A 19,962-nucleotide genomic window follows, 5' to 3' on the forward strand; every position below is an offset into this window, starting at 1 on the left:
GACCATTTGTAGGATAGGCCGATGAAGGTGCTGCAGTTAATGGCCAAAGGCTAAAAAAAAAAATGAGGCAAATCTTGATTGCCTTTTGCCTTCCACAGCAGGAGGGGTGGGTGAGCTGTGACACCCCACCCACAAAATAAGGCCAACCAAAAGGGCCCACCCAGGCCCACCAAAAAAGGCCAACAACAGGAAAATGAGTCATAGACTGGCTCGGTGACCATGGGGTTGAGCCATTGCCGTCTAGTTACCTAGACGGTAATAGCTGAGCGCACATCTTCAGCACCATGAGAGGGACCCACCATGATTCCCCCCACCTTCGCCCCCATCCCCCACCCCCCAGAAGGTGTTCATGGTAGTTCCTCTTATGTTGCTTTGGGTGTTTGCGTTCACCCCCAAAGTCACCAGGCCATTTTGTGACCCATTCGTGTTTAAGCCTTTTTTTTTCTCAAGTCTGTCAGGAGGAGCTCGGCAACAGAGCTTCACCGGATCAACTTGATTCATTTTCCTGCTGTGGATAAAACAACATTCTAACCTAGCCACTGTGAGTTGGGGCTGGTTAGCCAGCCCCAACTCTCAGCGCCGGTCCCAAGCCCGGATAAATAGGGAGGGTTGGACTCGTCTGTAAAATATCTGCCGAGAGAGAGAGAGAGAGAGAGAGAGAGAGAGAGAGAGAGAGAGAGAGAGAGAGAGAAATTTGCAATGTTTAACCTGAAGGAATCTTACTTAAAATTATGTGATACATTTTATATAAACTTAGTTAAATGCTACAGTTAGAGCAACTGTTATATTAGGCCTAGACTCTATAGTGCCATGCACCTAGCATTTATACTTTCTAGTCTTTGGAATTTGATATAATCTTAAGAATAAATTCCAAAGACTAGAAAGTATAAATGCTAGGTGCATGGCACTGTTGAGTTCTAGGACTAGTAATGTAGCTGCTCTAACTGTAGCATTTAGCCAAGTTTATATAATACGTATCACATGATTTTAAGGGGAGATTCCTACAGGTTAAAAACATTGCAAAATTCTCTCTCTCTCTCTCTCTCTCTCTCTCTCTCTCTCTCTCTCTCTCTCTCTCTCTCTCAGACTTGTTGTGGTCGGAGGGCTGTTGAAGGGTTGTGGGTGGATAGTTGTGGGAGGATGGTTTTGTATTGAAAGATATGCAAGTGGAGGATTGTGGGTGTACGGTTGTGTGTGGATGGTTGTGAGTAGTGACCAGGTGGATGACTGCCATTGGAGGGTTATGAGAGGAAGGTTGTGGGTGGATGGCTGTTGGTTGTGGTTGTTAGGTTTTATGTGGAGTGTTATGTGTGGATAACATGTCAATGGTTGTGGGTATAAAGCTGCAGGTGAAACACTGTTGATGGATGGTTGTTATGTAGAAGGTTGTAGGAGGAGGGTTGTAGTTGGATGACTGTAGATGAAAGGCTGGGGGTGGAGGTTGTGGATTGATGGTTGTAGGAGGATGATTGTAGATGGAGGGTTGTGGATGGAGGTTGTAGATGGATGGTTTCAGTAAATATTGTAGATGTAAGGTTGTGGTTTAGGTTGGGTGGATGGATGGTTGTAGGAGGAGGGTTGTAGTCAGATGATTGTAAATGAAAGGCTGTGGGTGGAGTTTGTGGATGGATGGTTGTAGGATGAGGGTTGTAATCCCATGATTGTAGATGAAAAGCTGTGGGTGGAGGTTGTGGATGGATGGTTGTTGGAGGATGGCTGTAGATGGAAGGCTGTTGGTGGAGGTTGTGGATGGATGGTTGTAGGTGGAGGACTGTGGATGGAAAGTTGAAGGTATATGTCTCTGGATGGATGGTTGTAGGTGGAGGGTTGTTCGATGGGCAACTGTGGACGGAGGGTTGTGGGTATAAGGGTGTAAGGGGAAAGTTGTAAGAGAAAGGCTGCTGATTGAAGGTTGTGGACGAAGGGTTGTGGACAGAAAATAGCAGGTGGAGGTTTGTGGCGGAAGTCGCTGGGTAGGAGGTTGAAGGGGGTTGTGTGTGGATGATTGTGAGGATTGTTGTAGGAGGAGGAGTGTTGTAGTGGGGCATTGTTGGTGGAAGGAGAGTGAGTGGAAGGTTGTGGATGAGGTTGTTGGGGGTGAATGATTGTGGCTTAGGTTGTGGGTTGATGACTGTGGTGGAGTTAGGATGTTGTACAACCAACAAAGACTATTTTAAAAGCACCTTTCTATAACTCTATGTAAAAAATGAGAAAAAAATAAGTTAAAGTGACCTTTGACTGAAGCTTCAACTTATATGAATTCAAATGCTTTACAATTAGATGTTTTTTTCCCTAATATCCAGAAATTGAAGCATCGTGTTTGCCCTTATTATTGGTAGCAGGAGATAGGTTGATCAGGAAGCTGTAAAAGGAAGGTTAATAGTGAGACCGTAAAAGGAAAGTTGCTAATGGGACCATAAAAGATAGGTTGTTAACCAGATTTGTGAAAGGTAGGTTAATAATGAGACCGTACAATAGTGAGACCGTCGTTGATAATGGGTCTGTAAAAGATAGGTTACTAATGAAACCATAAAAGGTAAGTTAATGGTGAGACTATACAGTAAATTCTAGAAATGAAGCGGCAAATTTCAGAGGATCTCTCTCTCTCTCTCTCTCTCTCTCTCTCTCTCTCTCTCTCTCTCTCTCTCTCTCTCTCTCTCCTGTGAAGGAAATGGTAATACCCATGGTTTTACTGAACAAATATTTATATTTTTCCTTTTTTTGTTAGTGTTATCGTGGATAAAGTTAGAGTACATATTTCAAACATCGCATCCATTGTCATGCTAAAAAAAGGCTCTGAAAAACCAATTACCGGAAATCGGTAATAGCTTTTTTAAAAGAAACTGCTGTGTTTAATTTTGTAAAATCATATAAAATTCAAATCATATATAACTTTTAATAAAAAATAAAATTTAAAGATATTATATTAGCTAAAATATACAAACATAGGGCCAACATATTGAAAAACTAGAATTATTTAGAATTATTTGAAGAATTTTAGTAGATAAAATTGGTAGTGCTAGCAGCAGACGGCATATCAGAGTAAAAGATATAAAGCGTTCGAAATCGTTATACTATAGCCTTACATAGTGATTCTGTAATAAATCACGATGAATTTTGCTATAAAATGTCATTTGAGTGTATGTTGATTTATTTTAATACATGGCAGTGGTTTGGGAAGCTATATTTTATCTCACACGAAGGTTTCAAAATGTAACTCAACCAGGTAGTTGTAAGAGGAGCCATATTTGAATGCTTTCGATACTCTAAAGAAAGAAACCTTATAAGAACTACATGATAGAGAGAGAGAGAGAGAGAGAGAGAGAGAGAGAGAGAGAGAGAGAGAGAGAGAGAGAGAGATTTCTATTTTTAAGTCACCCATTATTACTCACAATGTCCGTTTTCTTTTAATACCTTTCATAGAAATTACGAACTAATTTAATGGTGAACTACTCTATCTAATTACATTGTCCATATACATTTCTAGCGTGCTTTATCGTAGTTTACACTATTTTTAGACGATTTTCTTGGATTTATAGAGAACTTGGATGCTTTTTAATGAATTAGAATGCAATAGATTATATATTTTGCTACTTATCTCAAGGATCTGTCGAGACAGAAGAGTGGCGAGCGTGTGGAAGCATATCTCTCTCTCTCTCTCTCTCTCTCTCTCTCTCTCTCTCTCTCTCTCTCTCTCTCTCTCGCTCTCATCACTCGTGTGTGTGTGTGTGTGTGTGTGTGTGTGGTATAGCATAGTTAATCCACTAAACCTGATCAGAAAATATTCTGCATGCAACATTCCGACGCATCCTCAATGAGAAAGGATACCAGAATATTTTGCTCAACATGTCTATCATGAATAGACAATGTTATAAAATCAAGGCTTAATGTACCAATAGTTGAGGATGAAGAAAAAGAGGAAGAGGAAGAAGAAGAGGAGGAAAACGAAAGAGAAGTAAACAAAACTGAAATGACAGAAAAAATAAGGAAAACAAAGAACAAGATAAAAGTATGGATGCAGAGATACTCATTGATACTACATATGAGGCAATCAAATAGCATACATATGAAGAAATGAATTACGACATGACAACACAAAAGAAAATCCCGAGGAGTGTCTACCCAGATCTGCACACTGATGGGAAAGAGGAAAAAATAGACAAGAAAGACAAAGTCTGCAACCTATTGAAAAGAGGGAATTGCAGATTTGGAGAAAGATGTTACTAAAAACAACCCAAGGTATGTCACAACTATGAAATCTATGGTAAATGTGCATACCTAGACGGCTATGAGGATGATTGCAGAGATCTACATCCAAAAATATGCAAAAACCTAAAAGAAGGAAAAGGATGTAAGTTCGACAAAAAATGTAAATATATGCACCCTGTAGCCATGAATTAAAATCAATTAAATAATCAATCAAATAATAAAATCCAAAATAAGAAAGAAACAAATAAAGAGAGGAACAAAGAATATGAGGTGAGGGAAAAAAGCAAGCCATCACTGCAATATGGTGTGTCAGCAAAGAATTTCCAAGCATCAGCTCCAAGATACAACTCATGAGATAAATACTGTATTTATGATGCAAGAGGATATTGCAGATACGGAGGAAATTGCAGATTCAGACACAAAATGAATAATTATGATGAAGGAAGATCAAATATTATGGAAAAGTTGGATTTTTTAATGTCAGAATTTCTGGAAATGAAGAAAAGAACAACATACCAGAACAGGAAAGAGACATGGGAAAATCCTTATCATTACCCATCTTAAATGAAAGAGAAAACACACAAACCATCATAGTGATGAATGCGCAGGGTTTAGTTATGAGTAACTCAAAAAGAAAAATAGAGTACGTAGAAAAACTAACCCAAACTGAAAAGAAAATAGATATAATGAATACAAGTGAAACCTGGTATTCCCAAGAGACGGGGAATGACGATCAAGTAAAAGGGTTCCAAACTTATAGATCAGATAGAAAAAATAGGAATCAAGGGGGAACCGCGATATATGGGAAAGACAAAAAACAAGGAAAATTATTTGAGAAATATAGTAACTCAGAATGTGAACTAATAGCGGTAGAATTTGAATCTGAAAAATTAATGAACATAGAAATATACAGACCCCCTAATACTAAAGAGTTTGACATAATAATAGAAAAATTGGATGATATATGTAGCTATCACATGGACTAGACTACTCCTATCCGGAGACTTTAACTTTCCTTTCATAGACTGGAAAGAACGAATAGGAGATTGTGGTTGTATTTATACATATAAAAAAGAGAGTAATAGTAGTGCAGAAGATAAAAGGCAATTTGAAAAGCTATTAGATATGCTACTAGAATACAACATTCAACAAATAAATCACCTGCCAACAAGAAAGGAAAATACTTTAGACCTAGTATTTGTGAATGAGGTGAATTATGTTAAAGAAATAATAGTTTATAATGCGAGTATTTCAGACCATAATGTCATAGAATTAACAGTTCATTCCAAAGCAAGTGAAAACAGAGATAAGCAAGAAATGAAAAATTGGGAAGGATATGGAAAATACAACTTCTACAGTAAAAATATAAAATGGTCAGGAATAAATGAAGAATTAAACAAAGATTGGGATAACATTTTTGTAAGTGATGATATAAAGGTAAATACGGAAATATTATATAAAATATTAGAGAAAATAGTGGATAAATATATACGGAAGAAGTAAAGTAAACATCAGTCATCCATACCATGAGACAGAAGGATCTTGTTCCAGAAAATCAGAAAGTGGAAAAAAGGTCTTGCAAAAGAAAAAAATACATGGAAGGTGATAAAATTAAAAAGTAAGATAGAGAATGCCTAACAAAAGATTATACAATCAAAAGAAAATGAAAAACGGGACTTGGAAGAAAAAACCCTAGTAAATATCAAGCAAAACCCAAAACTATTATACTCGTATGCGAAAAAGATGAATAAAAGAAGAATAGAAAGAGGCCCTCTAAGAATTGAAGGAAGATTAACGAATGAAAAAAAGGAAATATGCAACATATTGGCAGAACGATATAAGAGAATTCCCCCCAAGAATTGATAATGAAGTTAATGATATAGAAGTAAGGGATGAAAATAGTGAATATTTAGCAGACATAGATATTAATGAAGCTGATATTGTGCAGGCTATTAATGAAATCAAAAATGGAGCTGCAGCAGGGCCTGATGGAATCCCTGCTATTTTGTTAAAGAAAGTAGTTCATTCTATCGCAAAGCCACTTGCAATATTATTAAGACAAAGTGTAGATACAGGCAAGATTTATGATGAGCACAAATTAGCATATATTACCCCTACTTTCAATAGTGGATCAAGACTAGAGGCAAGTAATTATAGGCCAGTGAGTCTAACATCACATATTATGAAAGTGTATGAAAGGGTAATGAAGAAAAATATTATGAGACATTTAATAAAAAATAATTTGTTTAATATAGGACAACATGGTTTCGTACCTGGAAAAAGTACACAAACCCAACTGTTATTCCACCGTGAGAACATATTCAAAAATATGAAAAGCGGAAATGAAACAGATGTGATTTATCTAGACTTTGCAAAAGCTTTTGACAAGGTAGATCATGATATATTAGCGAAGAAAATTAGAAAACACAATATAATGGATAAAGTAGGAAGATGGTTAAAAGAATTTTTACACAACAGAAAACAGATAGTTATTGCAAACGATGAGAAATCGGATGAAGCTAAGGTAATATCCGGTGTGCCATAAGGTACGGTGTTAGCTGCATTACTGTTTGCTATTATTATTGCAGACATAGACAGTAATGTTAAGGGCTCGGTAGTGAGTAGTTTCGCCAATGGCACAAGAATGAGTAGAGAAATTACTTGTGATGAAGATAGGAATGCGCTATAAAGAGACCTTGACAAAGTATATGATTGGGCAAAGATAAATAGGATGGTATTTAACTCTGATAAATTTGAATCAATAAATTATGGAGACAGAGAAGGAAAGCTATGTGCATATAGGGGACCTAATAATGAGACAATCACAAATAAAGAAGCAGTTAAAGACCTTGGTGTGATGATGAATAGGAACATGTTATGCAATGATCAAATAGCAATTCTATTGGCAAAATGTAAAGCAAAAATGGGAATGTTGTTACGGCACTTCAAAACAAGAAAAGCTGAACACATGATTATGCTTTATAAAACATATGTTCGTAGTGCACTTGAATATTGCAATATGATATGGTACCCACACTATCAAAAGGATATTGCACAAATAGAGAGTGTACGAAGGTCCTTTGCAGTTAGAATAGTGGAAGCAAAGGATCTTGACTACTGGGAAAGACTACAATCCTTAAAATTATATAGTCTAGAAAGGAGAAGAGAACGCTACATGATAATTCAGGCATGGAAACAGATAGAAGGAATTGCCGAAAACATCATGGAGCTAAAAATATCAGAAAGAGCAAGCAGAGGTAGATTAATAGTGCCCAAAACTATACCAGGAAAAATAAGGAAAGCACACAGGACATTAATCCACTACGCGCCAGCATCGATATTGCAGTGTCTATTCAATGCGTTGCCAGCTCATCTGAGGAATATATCAGGAGTGAGCGTAGATGTGTTTAAGAATAAGCTCGACAAATATCTAAGCTGCATCCCAGACCATCCAAGATTGGAAGATGCAAAATATACCGGAAGATGTGCTAGCAACTCTCTGGTAGACATTAGAGGTGCCTCACACTGAGGGACCTGGGGCAACCTGAACAAGATGTAAGGTCTGTAAGGTAAGGTCTCTCTCTCTCTCTCTCTCTCTCTCTCTCTCTCTCTAGCAGAACCTTTGTTAGATATTCTATAAATCCAGTGAACGGGTACGCATCAGTTTTCGTATAAAACATTACACCCTTCGTGGAATATTAGATGCAGAACTCTTGCAAAAGCAACCATTACGCAACATTTTGCAAAGAATAAGAATAACAAATGTTTCTAGCACAAAATATACGAACAATTACTACCACCATCCCACGAAATTCCAGCTGATCTTGCTGTGTGCATCCACCGACGAGCAAATGGCACTTGAGTTACTTCTGTAATCTTTTACCAGAAATGTTCTACTGATTTCATATACTTTTAATGCTGTACAAACGAAATCTGATAAATTGGGGACAAAAGAAGACAATTACTCTTTAAGAGTATAAATTTTCTTTTCAAGGGTTATGAAGACAACAATTAACAGGATGGCATCAATTTGAAACGTCAAGTACAACAAATGCTTTATAAATAGCGATGAAAATATGGTCTAAAAGATTTTGATGGTCCCACAAAATATGCTGACGTACAAGACACCTGGATATATGAGAAAATACGTCTCGTTCGTTTTATGGGTGTGTTACTCGCCGACTTTTGAAAGAGAATTTCGATATGACTGAGAATGTAACAATGAGATCACCATATGTGGACGACTAACCGTCTCTGACCTCGGGCCGAATCTTTGCCCCTGTGTGGACAGACAATTTTGTCATTTCGTTCTGAAAATTAGGATTCCGATTATCAACGGTTAGTTCAGAGTTCGCTGGGTGTGGTCGCTATATTCAAATTCTGTATAACATTTAAACGCAAGGTATTGTTGTATGATTGTCATAATTGCCACACAGGTTAGAGCAGAGTCAGAACCGCCGAAATAAACTGGAAGGTCGCAAGAGCTATATATACGGTCGGTAAAAGTCTCCAGAGAAGTTAATAAAAGGTCCAGTGATTTTTGCTGTTTATCCTAATTTACAAGAGGATCTAATACTATTCTTTGGATATCTTCGGTGTTTAACCTATGCGGAACAGAAGCAACCCAAAGCATTTGCAAGACGACAAATGACATGAAATGCCTATTGCAAAGAAAGTCCTTTACTGCCGTTGCTATATGTGTATCTAGATTTATTCCTCTGTTCACGCTTTAGTATACCTAGCATTTGCTATGTCTAAAGAGTCTGCTCTCTAATTTACAAAGATAGTTCAGTTTCATGTAAATCTTTGGAACAGTTAATTCAAGCCTGTAAACTGGCGTCACAGCAAGAAGGGTCAGATTTATTTTGGTGTCTGTTTTTTTTTCTTTTTTTACACATTTCCAGCTTGATCCATTTTCAGCACAATTACAATTCACTGTTTTCATAACATTTATGCGTCGTTTCTTTTATTCTCGCCAATAAATGAATTAAAAATTTCACGTTCTACTTCAACATAAAGCGGAGGGAAATACGTTATAATATTGCAGAGATTTCTGTCTCCAAGCCTGAGAAAAAAAGAAAAAAAAAGCGCCTCAGTGGCGTGGTTGGTTTGGTGTTTGCTTCTCACCTCGGTGGTCGCGGGTTCGATTCTCGGCCATTCCATTGAGGAGTGAGAGATGTGTATTTCTGGTGATAGAAGTTCACTCTCGACGTGGTTCGGAAGTCACGTATAAAGCCGTTGGTCCCGTTGCTGAATAACCACTGGTTCCATGCAACGTAAAAACACCATACAAACAAACAAACAAAGGAAAAAAAAAATCTGGAAATAAATAAAACTCAGAATGGAGTACTTTTAGTATACAGCGACCAGCTGCTTTGTCAAAGGAACTTGCCTCGATTACGTGAAAGCAGCGGAAATCCAGTCTGTACCGAATAAATTACCGTGTGTCATCGACGACTTAAATTACCGTAATTCCTTCAGCGATCCTTTTATAGTATTATGATGACCGGGGAACCTTTCTCTCTCTCTCTCTCTCTCTCTCTCTCTCTCTCTCTCTCTCTCTCTTTTATCCAAGGTTTATGCTTAACATAAAGTCATCAATCCAACGTTAATCTTCGAGCAAGTCTGTTAGAAGGTTAGGGAGAATTTTCCATTTTTTAACCACTATGGATAACAAATATGACGTGATTAGTAAGTAGTGGTCGGCTGGCGAGAAGAAAAAATAGATCTGTTCTAACCAATATGACCTCTTGCGGCTCCTCGCTTACCTCGATTCTTTATTATTCTCTAATTTCATCAAATTTTCCCAACATCTGTCGCTTTTTCTTCATTGATTGTGGGGGAGGAAGGGAGGGTGATGGGGCGGTAGTGGGTGATGGGGTGGTACCCCTCCAGTTCCTAGCAAGTGCTAAGGGTTTTTGTTGCTCACCCTACAGCCCATTACAGTCGACTTACCACCAGATACATGATTTACTGCTTAGGTCATCAGTCAGATGCATCTTGTACTTCTCGAGAAAGTCGAGGATGCGATTATAAATTGACTGAATGACGTGATTTTCAAAAAACCTGAATTTTACCTGATGTCGGGTGACACTGCCAATTAAGACAAGATTCACGTCTCGGGGTTTCTCCTGCATTTACGAACTTCTGATTTGTGGACGTTTAATCGATACGAAACATTTAAAAAGACACACGACAGGAGTTTGAAGAAAAGGACTACTTCTATATCAGTTTCTTACCTTCAGATGTGGCCGCCCTCCAAGGAGATATGTCAACACAACAAAGTAAAAACTACGAACGGTGGAGTTCTGAACGTAACGAAGGTTCCAGTATTTAAACAAAAAAAATCTCGAATGCGTTTATCAATTCTGAACTCATTCATCAATTTAAAAGTCAGTTAGTGGTTCTCATTACTATCTCCTGCATTCAGTACTATTTTCCTTAACTTCAAATTAAAAATGGTATAGAGGAGTGAGAGATTAGTATTACCATCATGTCTTTTTCAAAGAGTTTCGATATACTCTTTTGCAGCATGACCAATTTTGAGTGCAGAAGGGATCGCCAATGATGGTTGATGGGTGCTAGGGACGTGGGGTTTGTGAGGGAGTAGGTATGGGGAGGATAAGGTACTGGGGGTAAATAATATATATATTATATATATATATATATATATATTATATATATTATATATTATATAATATATATATATAAGATAAGAAGTAAACAGTTACGGTTTTGGTAGACATTTATTTGCTCAGTAGTCTTGTAATATTATCTCGTAATGTAAAGCAAATACTTACATTATTTATACCTAGTCCCTATCACAACAAAGCACAAAAATATTTTCTTCAAGAAGAAGAAGAAGAAGAAGAAGAAGAAGAGAGAGAGAGAGAGAGAGAGAGAGAGAGAGAGAGAGAGAGAGAGAGAGAGAGAGAGAGAGAAAGGAAGGAAGTCTGCTCTGCCCTTAGGCAACTTAAAATAAACAAATATTCGGACACATTTTTCTTATTCCATCTAAGCACAGAGAACTGTACCAAAACAAAACATCCAAAAACCTACACATTTGCATTGCGTCTGCAATGAATCGAACGCCTTATATTATAACAAATTCAAGTGGAAAAAGGTTTCAGTAAACTAAAAAAAATTCTTGAATGAGTTATGGAAATTGGTTACATATAATTACAATATTTTGAAAATTCTTGTCAAATGTACTTTATATAATATATAAAGTAATGTTATTACGTACATTGCAAGAAGAAAGCAGCAGGGAAATAGACTGGTACTTTTCCCTCATACAAATACTGACGTAATCCTCTCTGATGAAAAGGTCGAGTGATTTGAATTATATATGGAGAGAAAGTGAAGAAATTGGGAAATTCATGTACTTTACATGTTACAAATGACAGCACTCAGGATTTACTTTTGCAAATGATTTTGCAATAGCAGTTGACTTATACTGAAATCTCAGCTGATTCTGAAGTTGTGTAAGGAAGTTGGTCAAATTATATAATTATATCTCTTATTCAAAAAGATGCAAAATTTGGTTTCAAAGCAAAACGTTCAGTGTATTACGAGTAATGATACACTGTGATGTATAAATGAGGAACATTTCTACGTATCATTAAGATTTGAAAAACATATGATATCGATAAAGTTTTTACAGAGTTTTCTGCGTAATTTTCGGTCGCGATAGTACATGGATAGCACAAAAACACTAACATTAACTTGCAAGACATTTTGTTTAATTTCTCCTTAGAAATTGCTGCAATTATTGAAAATACTGCTTAGTACGAAGTCTGCAATTAAGATGGGAAAAATATTGATATAAGTTTTCCTTACATCCCATTAGTATCTGCTTTGTTACCTCCTAAATAAAGTTAGTCTTTCACGATAGAGTTTAGGCTACCCTTGCTAAATAAAAAATGCCAACGAAATTCTACTTTGTTATGAGCTTTAGATAATGATTCTTCGTACCAAAGAGCAAATACCAATTATATCCTTCCTTGTTACAAGGTATAGAGAGTAACCAATCTTCATCAAAGATGACGCTTCTTGGAGAATATTTCCGAATTTTCATTTTGTTCAACCACTCTTCTTGACCTCACGGACACCCTGCCACATGCAGAACGCGAACATCACAGAGAACAGCTGAAAATAAGGAAGAATCTTTATACAGATGTTTACAGTAAGCTGTGAGATTTTCTCAAGAAAGAAATGGCTACTGGAAATCTCGTCGTAATTGATAACACATCAGTCATTTAAAAAGAGACTGGTTACATAATTCAGGACAGGAAACATAATTTAAAAACAAGCTACATGATTCAGGAAACATAAAAGAAAGTGTTTCACCTTCAGGGCCTGTTCAAAACACAAAAGACAGTGGCAAAAACACGCTACGTGATTCAGGAAATACACAAGACAGGGTTCTACCTTCAAGGCCTTTTCAGGCACTAGATTTACACCAACATCCTACTCGAGGAAATGAGACACAATACTTCAGAGGTATCTAGTAACAAGCAACGAAGGATCTTACTTGCAGGAAACACAAGCAGAGGGAAAGTCCTGTGATCCAGCCTGTTCGAACCTCCATGTACTGCGAGAAGATCTCGGCGCATGAGTCGATGTACTGGTTTCCTGTGATCTTTGGGAAAGAAGAAGAGTTAAAAGGGGGCCTTTTGTCCTTAAGTCGCATGGACGAGGTTTGATGGGATCTTCTCCAATTGTTACAGGTTATCTTTTTATATATATTCATGAAGATAAGCTTCTTGGGGGTATAGAGAGTTCTAGGCACACAAGTAGGCCTTGAATTTAGGCTGTACTAAGGATCACAGACTACAGAATCTATAGGGTATCAGAGTATAAAAAGTTGAGTTCATTATGGTTTAACTGCTACAGAAATTCACTAATGGACAAGATAACACTGACAATAACCATACCTATAATTTAAAACAGCAAAGAGGTTTAAGCTTTGCCTTTTAAAAGTGACGGGTAATGTATATTTGTACAAGTTTTTAGAACACGGTTAGGATCTGTGAAACATATGTATATACATAATTAGTTTGATGTGCTTATATGCCTTACCTGGTCCCTACAGGTGTCTGGAACAGGCAAATGAATGTCAGCATAGTCAGCCGATGAATAGCCTCCGCAGCAACCAACCTACAAAATATCAAAGCCATGTAAAGATAAGAAGAGCTACACAAACTTAATTCCTAATAATTTATTCTGATCATGTGGCCACAATAGGGCTCCTAATTGGTTACACTCAGGACCTACTCAATTATCACTCTAGAATAAAACCTGGAAGATGAGAATATGTTCACCTGTTCCTGGATGATATCGACAACCCTCCTTGTGGCGACGTCCCATTGGTACTTGTTAATCAGGTTCCTGAATTCCTCCTGAACAAAGGGGAAGAGGCGGGATTTTTCCGTCCCGTTGTCCAGGATGTAGGCTGATCCACCGAGGAGCAGAAGGAAAGTGATTACAGTCATCACTTTGTACTGAGGACACAGTGAAAGAGTTCATTAGCCAAGTTTCCCCTACTGGGTAAGGGTGCGTTCTGTGCGAGCCATAAAGCATTCTGTTAGCTTTGTCTGTTTAAGTGTGGTCATAGTAATTAATCTAGTTTTAAAATACTGTGTTTATATCGTCAAGCATACATTAGCCAGATAGGATTCGGAGCTCCTTGCTTTATTGAGTCAGGTTTTTCCACAAAGCACAAACAGATGGAAACTGTCTTGGCTAAATAAGATGAATATCTAGTTTGGAAAATGCAGAAGCAGCAACATTCATGTTCCCAGTTATCATTTGCAAACTCTTGTGTTTTCCAGATGGTGTTCCTTTAACACTTGAAAACCCACAGCCTGAGATATTAGATCCTTTGTGCGCCTACACAGTCACAGAAAAGATTAAACTACTACACAGACTGGAACAGCAAAATTATATCTTTCATTCAAGGTGTACAAGTTTCTTCAAAATATCAAATTTTGAATCAAAGTGGCTATCTATCTACCTGAATTATTTAAGAAAATGATAGTATATCCCTACTGTAAGCACATGTCCTAGTCATAATATATGTCTTAAATCGTTCAGGTTCAGGAAGTGTTATCTGTGTTTAGTCATCATGGCAGACACACATAAGTTTAACTTCGTTTCAAGCTAATAATGTTCTAGTGTTGTGTCAATAATGCAGTACCCCAGAACAGAACAGCTTTCAATGTATTTCCATTATCATTCTCTATTAACTACTTCATATTTACGTCTGTTGTCTCCTTCTGGAGAGCTGAGGAGCACAAAGGAAATTCACTTATGACTCACAATGATCAAAACGAGTCTGAACCTGAAGAAGGCACCGCAGCAGCCAATGAAGCTGGTCAACATGACAAGACAAGCTGAGGTCATCAAGATGGCTGTGGCATTGTAGTAGAAACCCATGGGCAGGCCTTCCATGTAGTCACCAGTGTCTTTGTCGAAGTAGATCCACATACCGACGGCAAAGATACCAGCAGCACCGCACTGGACGGTAGAAGAGAATAAAGGTATGATTAGAATTATTTCTAAACGTGGAACTTCAATGTTTGTGTTAGGGCACTACAGCTTAGTTCTGCTGGGGATGAACACTATAGCAGACTAAAAAGGCTAAGATGTTCCTGTAGAAATTCACACCCAGATTAGCTATGAATTCGTTCCTATTCTCGTAAGACTGAAAAAAGTAAATAAATTCATCACATTCTTCCTTGAGAAATAACCCCTCTGGTCTTGTCTCGAGAGGGTCAAATGAAAATTATGTAATTTTCTACCGACCCCCTCAAGACAAGGCCAGAGAGACACCCAACAATAAAATAAAAATTCCATACCTGGACAGGATTAAGACAGTGTCCCAGACTCGGAAAATCTACCTCTTATGCTGTTACCTTCCCAAATACCTTAGCAGATCCCTGATTAACGTCCAACAAAAGACAACCACCAAAGACACAGGAGTATACAAAATCCTATGCCTGGACTGTAACCAATCTTACATGGATTTTACAGGAAAATCACTTTCCCAGAGATTAAAACAACATAAACGGTCAGCTAGGTATGGACAACAGAGCTCAGCTATTTTTAACCATAAAACTAAACATAATCACAGAATAAACTGGAATTAGTCATGTATAAGGCAGGAAATGTTGGTGCAAAAGCCAGATGATATAGTCAGCCTTGATTTAACAAAGACAGGTAATGAACATCTCAAAGGGCGCCTGGGATTCAGATATAGATAAAATCTTCTTTCAACCAACACTTAAGAAGATTAAAGAGAAATTATCAGCAGGGTGACCTAAAACGGCTACCTGTGGATGGATCTCTTGGTATAAATACTGCCTTTTCTGTAACTTTTCTCATTCATTACCTACCTGAAGAGAGAGACAGCAGTCTCTTGAAATATAGTACTTACTTTTGATATTTTGGCATTTTCATGGGCTCCTTTTATCATATATATATATATAATATTATAGTCATTATCAGCCATTGTTAGTCCACTGGAGGACAAAGGCCTCAGACATGTCCTTCCACTCTCGTCTGTTTATGGTCTTTCTATGCTATTGTATACCTGCAAATTTTCTTAGCTCGTCAATCCATCGTCTTCTCTTCCTTTCCCTGCTTCGTTTGCAATCTCTAGAGACCCATTCTGCTAATTCTTTTTGTCCATCTATTACCTGACATTCACATTATATGTCCTGCCCACGTCCATTTTTTTTTCTTACTTGTTGTTAGAATACCCTCTACTTTAGTTTGTTTAGTCAGGCTCCAAGTTTCTGATGCTTACTTTAATATCGGTGGGACCATCTGATTGAATACTTTTCTTTTGAGTGAAAGTAGCATTTTACTTTTTATAATATATATACAATTAGTTATCCATTACAAGGGAAAACTAACTTCTCGTGTATGAGATCTTTGACGTTACTCTAATCTTTGGTGTCGCACAACGAACGCACGTTACTCAGAGATAAACTCGAAGCGTTATCGTTATCAGCGTTATCTTTGTGTTATCAGAAGGAGACCGCTTTCCTTAACACGCTGGTTCACGGAGGGAATGACACGACGGTGTTGCCACACTGTGTTCACAACATTCCTTTGGCATGACTAGCTTCCTGAAATTTACGTAAGAAGTTTTTTTTGAGTTAGTAAAAGGATGTGAAGGGTACTACTTATAATGAAGTACATTACTTAGACAAAAGGGGTTTAATATAACGAGAAAACTTTATCTTTTTTGAACCTATCTATTAGTAGAGGAACACCAATTTCGACATTTTCAAATCGCTATTATATTTGAAGAATTTAATTTATAAATTGAAACGAAGAAATAATATTACGTTCAAGTGCGTGTGTGTGTGTGTGTGTGTGAGAGAGAGAGAGAGAGAGAGAGAGAGAGAGAGAGAGAGAGAGAGAGAAAGTCATATTGAAACGAGTTTATTAAATAGGTCATAATGATAAAATTTATCGAAAAGATAAAAATTCTATAAAAAGAAAATTAAAAGCACTACTAAATCATCATTTTCAATACAACAACACATGGTAACAGTTTTGTCTGTAGAGAGAGAGAGAGAGAGAGAGAGAGAGAGAGAGAGAGAGAGAGAGAGTTTAGAACTTATCAAGATCTAGTCCACCCACAAAAATCAGAGACGCGACCGCTATTGGCAACAGCTTCGGACAGGAATGTAGTAAGATCTCTCGTGATAAAGATCTAAGACGCAACTGGCAAGATCGTTGGTCAACCTCCAACGATTCGTTTTTCTCGGCCAATATAAAAGATCTCGGGACACTTAGGACCCACTAAAATCCGACTTGGAACTCCTGGCAAAAACAGAGAATCACAGCCAAGATTGTCTTGCTGCAAACTGATTGAGGAAAGAGGCGAACGCTACTTTCTGGGATTCGTGGTTTTCGTGTGATGGGAAAGAAGGGAAGGACTGAACGATAATTTTTGTTATTCGGTGGTTTTTGAAAAAGTCAACTTTCATATCCTTTGGATAAAGAGATTTTGATGTTTGATTGATATTAATTCTCCTCGATGCAGTAATTCATATTTATCTAAAGCAATTTAAAGATCAATTATTCGGTTTCATTAAATGAAAATAATTTCCTAAGCTTGCAGAGAACATCAGAAAATAATTTTTTCCTTACATAGTCAGCGTTTTTGCTGTACATAAAACAAGTTTGCAATTTTAGCTACGACATAAAAAAATATGTTTCTACGACAACAATAGATATATGAACCTTAAATATATGAAATAGAAAAAACTGACTAATGGTCTCTCTTGTGTGAATACGGTTTTAGGCATATTTGGGACAAACCTTTTAGCCACTTGTTTAAAAAATATGACATATTTTCTTTTCTAGCCATAATATTGCTTCGAATATTATCTATGAGTTTGACCTGTAGATAAAACAAATCAGGGAGTCTAAAAATAATTAAGTTTTAAACCAGCATACAAATCCTTTACAATAACTCAAAAGCCACAGATAACTAATTCTTTTAGGCCTAAAGTCATCTGAATTTCACTAACGTAGAAATAAAAGTGTGAAAATCGAATACATTTGTTTAAAAGTAATTTCAGTTTCAGTTAGATATGAAACAAACAGACAAACAAAAGATAACTTTAAAGGACCCAGTTACCCGAGGGCAAACCAGCCATTGATAAAAATGGCGTACAAATGTATAAAGATTTTAAATTTTTTTTTCATTGGGAATTAGCTCCCACGAGGAACAAAGAAAAGTGTGAAAAAACCCCCAGAAACTTACGAAGAATCAAGTGTGAAAAAACAAAACAAAACCAGAAACTTACGAAGAATATGGTGTTGAAGATGTAGATGACATATTGCAGAACCTCGACGTGTTCCTCCATGGCACCTTTCCCACGTCCGGACCCCATGTTTCCTCTCCCTTCGGGCTTTCTCCCCCCTTTCTCCGATGTCCTGGGGCTCGTTTGGGACTCTAGTGACTCAGCCGAGGTGTATCACTGAAAATAATATACACACAATCTTAAATCTCGCAGGGAAATGGATCCCATCCCCGGTGTTTCTTATGTTTCAAGATGGCGTCTCAGCTACGCAGTTGTGGAAATGATATTCGTCATTGTGCATTGATCGTGAATATGAAATAATTTCTTCTATTCCTTCACGCTGCTGCTGCACATAGTCAGGAAAATCCTCCTGTCTTTTTGAAGCTGAAATCGTAAAAGAAATCTACGATATTCAGTAAAAACAATAATTGAAATCACGAACCTCCGAATGTGTATATCACCTCGTCACAGGGCGTGTTATACTGAATGTGCTTGGTAGCTTGCGTCTCTCTTCGATGCAGATAAGATAAACAGTTATTAGTCATTTGATAACAGTAGGTACCATTAATGCCAAAACCAACCTGTATTACTTTATACCTAAAACAGAAGAGGATTTCCGGTGCAGAACTATAGTTTTCAAAATGATTATTTACTACAGCCAAACGGGAAATATGAATGACTAACCATTTCGTTATTACAACCAAGTGTTATCATGAATGTAGTGTGGGTTATCTAGCGTTAGCCAGCGGTTAAGTGATAACGGCGACACAGCTCACAACACAAAGAATTCGCCTACTCGGGGCAATAGGAAATAGGAGAGGAAGTTATATTTTTTCGGAAATAGATGAAGAAATTTGGGAACTTTTTAGTATTTTACGCATGAAAAAAAGTTGTAGGAAGTTGTGGAATTTGATTTGGAAAACGAAGTAAAGTTGTGTTGTTTATAAATCTTGAAGTATAAAGTGTTAAACTATACATCCATACATACACACGTGAACGCACACCTACAACATAAGCACAGGTTGGCATCCCCATGGCCTGTCTATTAAGATAAACATTTTGAAGCAAAGGAATTATTCTGCCTTACTAGTGTTTCCAATGTCTTCTTGAATCTCACTGGTCACCATATCCTAGGATCGCCCCTTCACTCATGTTACAACCTTGAGAAATTTATAGATAAACATTTACATAAATCTTTCAAATGCATATATGATTTTGCTTATCATAAGTTAAGGATTATTATGTAGCACCTGTATTTTTCCTTGGTGGAGGAAATACAATGATCAAAGAGAGGTGATGAATTGTATCACAGCTTGGATCCAGATAAAACAGGAATCTCACAAAGACTGTAGTATATCAACTAACTTGCAAAACATTTTGTTTAACTTCTGCTTGCTGCAATTACTGAAAATACAGGAGCAAGTCAGTGAAACTTTGGGTAGGCAATTTACTTAGGCCTGTTATGATCATGATGATATTTGTTCTAGCAGAATGAGAAGAGGACTGGCTGCTACACCATGGTCTGTCGAATCTATGTTACCACATTCTTATGCAGCCAAACACATAAACCATGCTGCACTTACTTGAAATGTAAAGGTTTCCAGATGATATCCAGGTCAAATTCTTCAAAGGAGATCATGTCACTTGTCATATGCAGGTTTATGGAATGGAAAGTGGTCTGGCATGTTTATAGAGACTACATTCATGAGGTGTGGCCACGGTCCATCAGGCATTACTGGTAACACATTGAATCCACAAAGCATCTTGAGATGGGCTATGAGTTTACACACTTGCAGTCAACTAATAAATGATATGGCTTCAGTTATTGAGAAGAATCCAAAGAGACCAAAAACTGTCCATAAAGAAGAGTGAAAGTAGGATTAAGTATGGCATAAATGGCAGGTTGAAACTGCTTGAAAAATGAGTT

The 19,962-nt window shown here is 37.3% G+C and overlaps 2 protein-coding genes across 2 annotated transcripts; both read right to left on the bottom strand.

The window, feature by feature from the left end:
- Nucleotides 1–1,322: 1,322 nt before the first annotated feature.
- Nucleotides 1,323–2,048, bottom strand: LOC135226653 (splicing factor 3A subunit 2-like). Its single transcript, XM_064266366.1, has one exon. It carries the CDS (start codon nucleotides 2,046–2,048, stop codon nucleotides 1,323–1,325), a length of 726 nt encoding a protein of 241 aa, XP_064122436.1.
- Nucleotides 2,049–10,941: 8,893 nt separating this feature from the next.
- On the bottom strand, nucleotides 10,942–18,631 carry LOC135227110 (tetraspanin-2A-like). The gene is made up of 7 exons (XM_064266982.1): nucleotides 18,478–18,631; nucleotides 18,039–18,212; nucleotides 14,530–14,727; nucleotides 13,533–13,712; nucleotides 13,291–13,368; nucleotides 12,743–12,850; nucleotides 10,942–12,357 (listed from the first exon to the last, which is right to left on the bottom strand). Exons 2-7 carry the CDS (start codon nucleotides 18,123–18,125, stop codon nucleotides 12,292–12,294), a joined length of 717 nt encoding a protein of 238 aa, XP_064123052.1. The 5' UTR covers nucleotides 18,126–18,212; nucleotides 18,478–18,631; the 3' UTR covers nucleotides 10,942–12,291.
- Nucleotides 18,632–19,962: the final 1,331 nt, after the last annotated feature.

This window comes from Macrobrachium nipponense, chromosome 15, assembly GCF_015104395.2.
Source record: "Macrobrachium nipponense isolate FS-2020 chromosome 15, ASM1510439v2, whole genome shotgun sequence".
In the NCBI taxonomy this organism is placed as follows: domain Eukaryota; kingdom Metazoa; phylum Arthropoda; class Malacostraca; order Decapoda; family Palaemonidae; genus Macrobrachium; species Macrobrachium nipponense.

Excerpts from the sequence above, each read along its gene's own strand:
- LOC135226653 (XM_064266366.1), bottom strand. The coding sequence starts at position 2,048 with ATGCCCCACTACAACACTCCTCCTCCTACAACAATCCTCACAATCATC.
- LOC135227110 (XM_064266982.1), bottom strand. The coding sequence starts at position 18,125 with ATGGGGTCCGGACGTGGGAAAGGTGCCATGGAGGAACACGTCGAGGTT. Across the intron at positions 13,713-14,529 it reads TCAGACTCGTTTTGATCATT|TACAAAGTGATGACTGTAAT; the intron begins GTGAGTCATAAG and ends CTGTGTCCTCAG. Across the intron at positions 12,358-12,742 it reads TCTGCTTGTGTTTCCTGCAA|CTGTTCTCTGTGATGTTCGC; the intron begins GTAAGATCCTTC and ends CCTTATTTTCAG.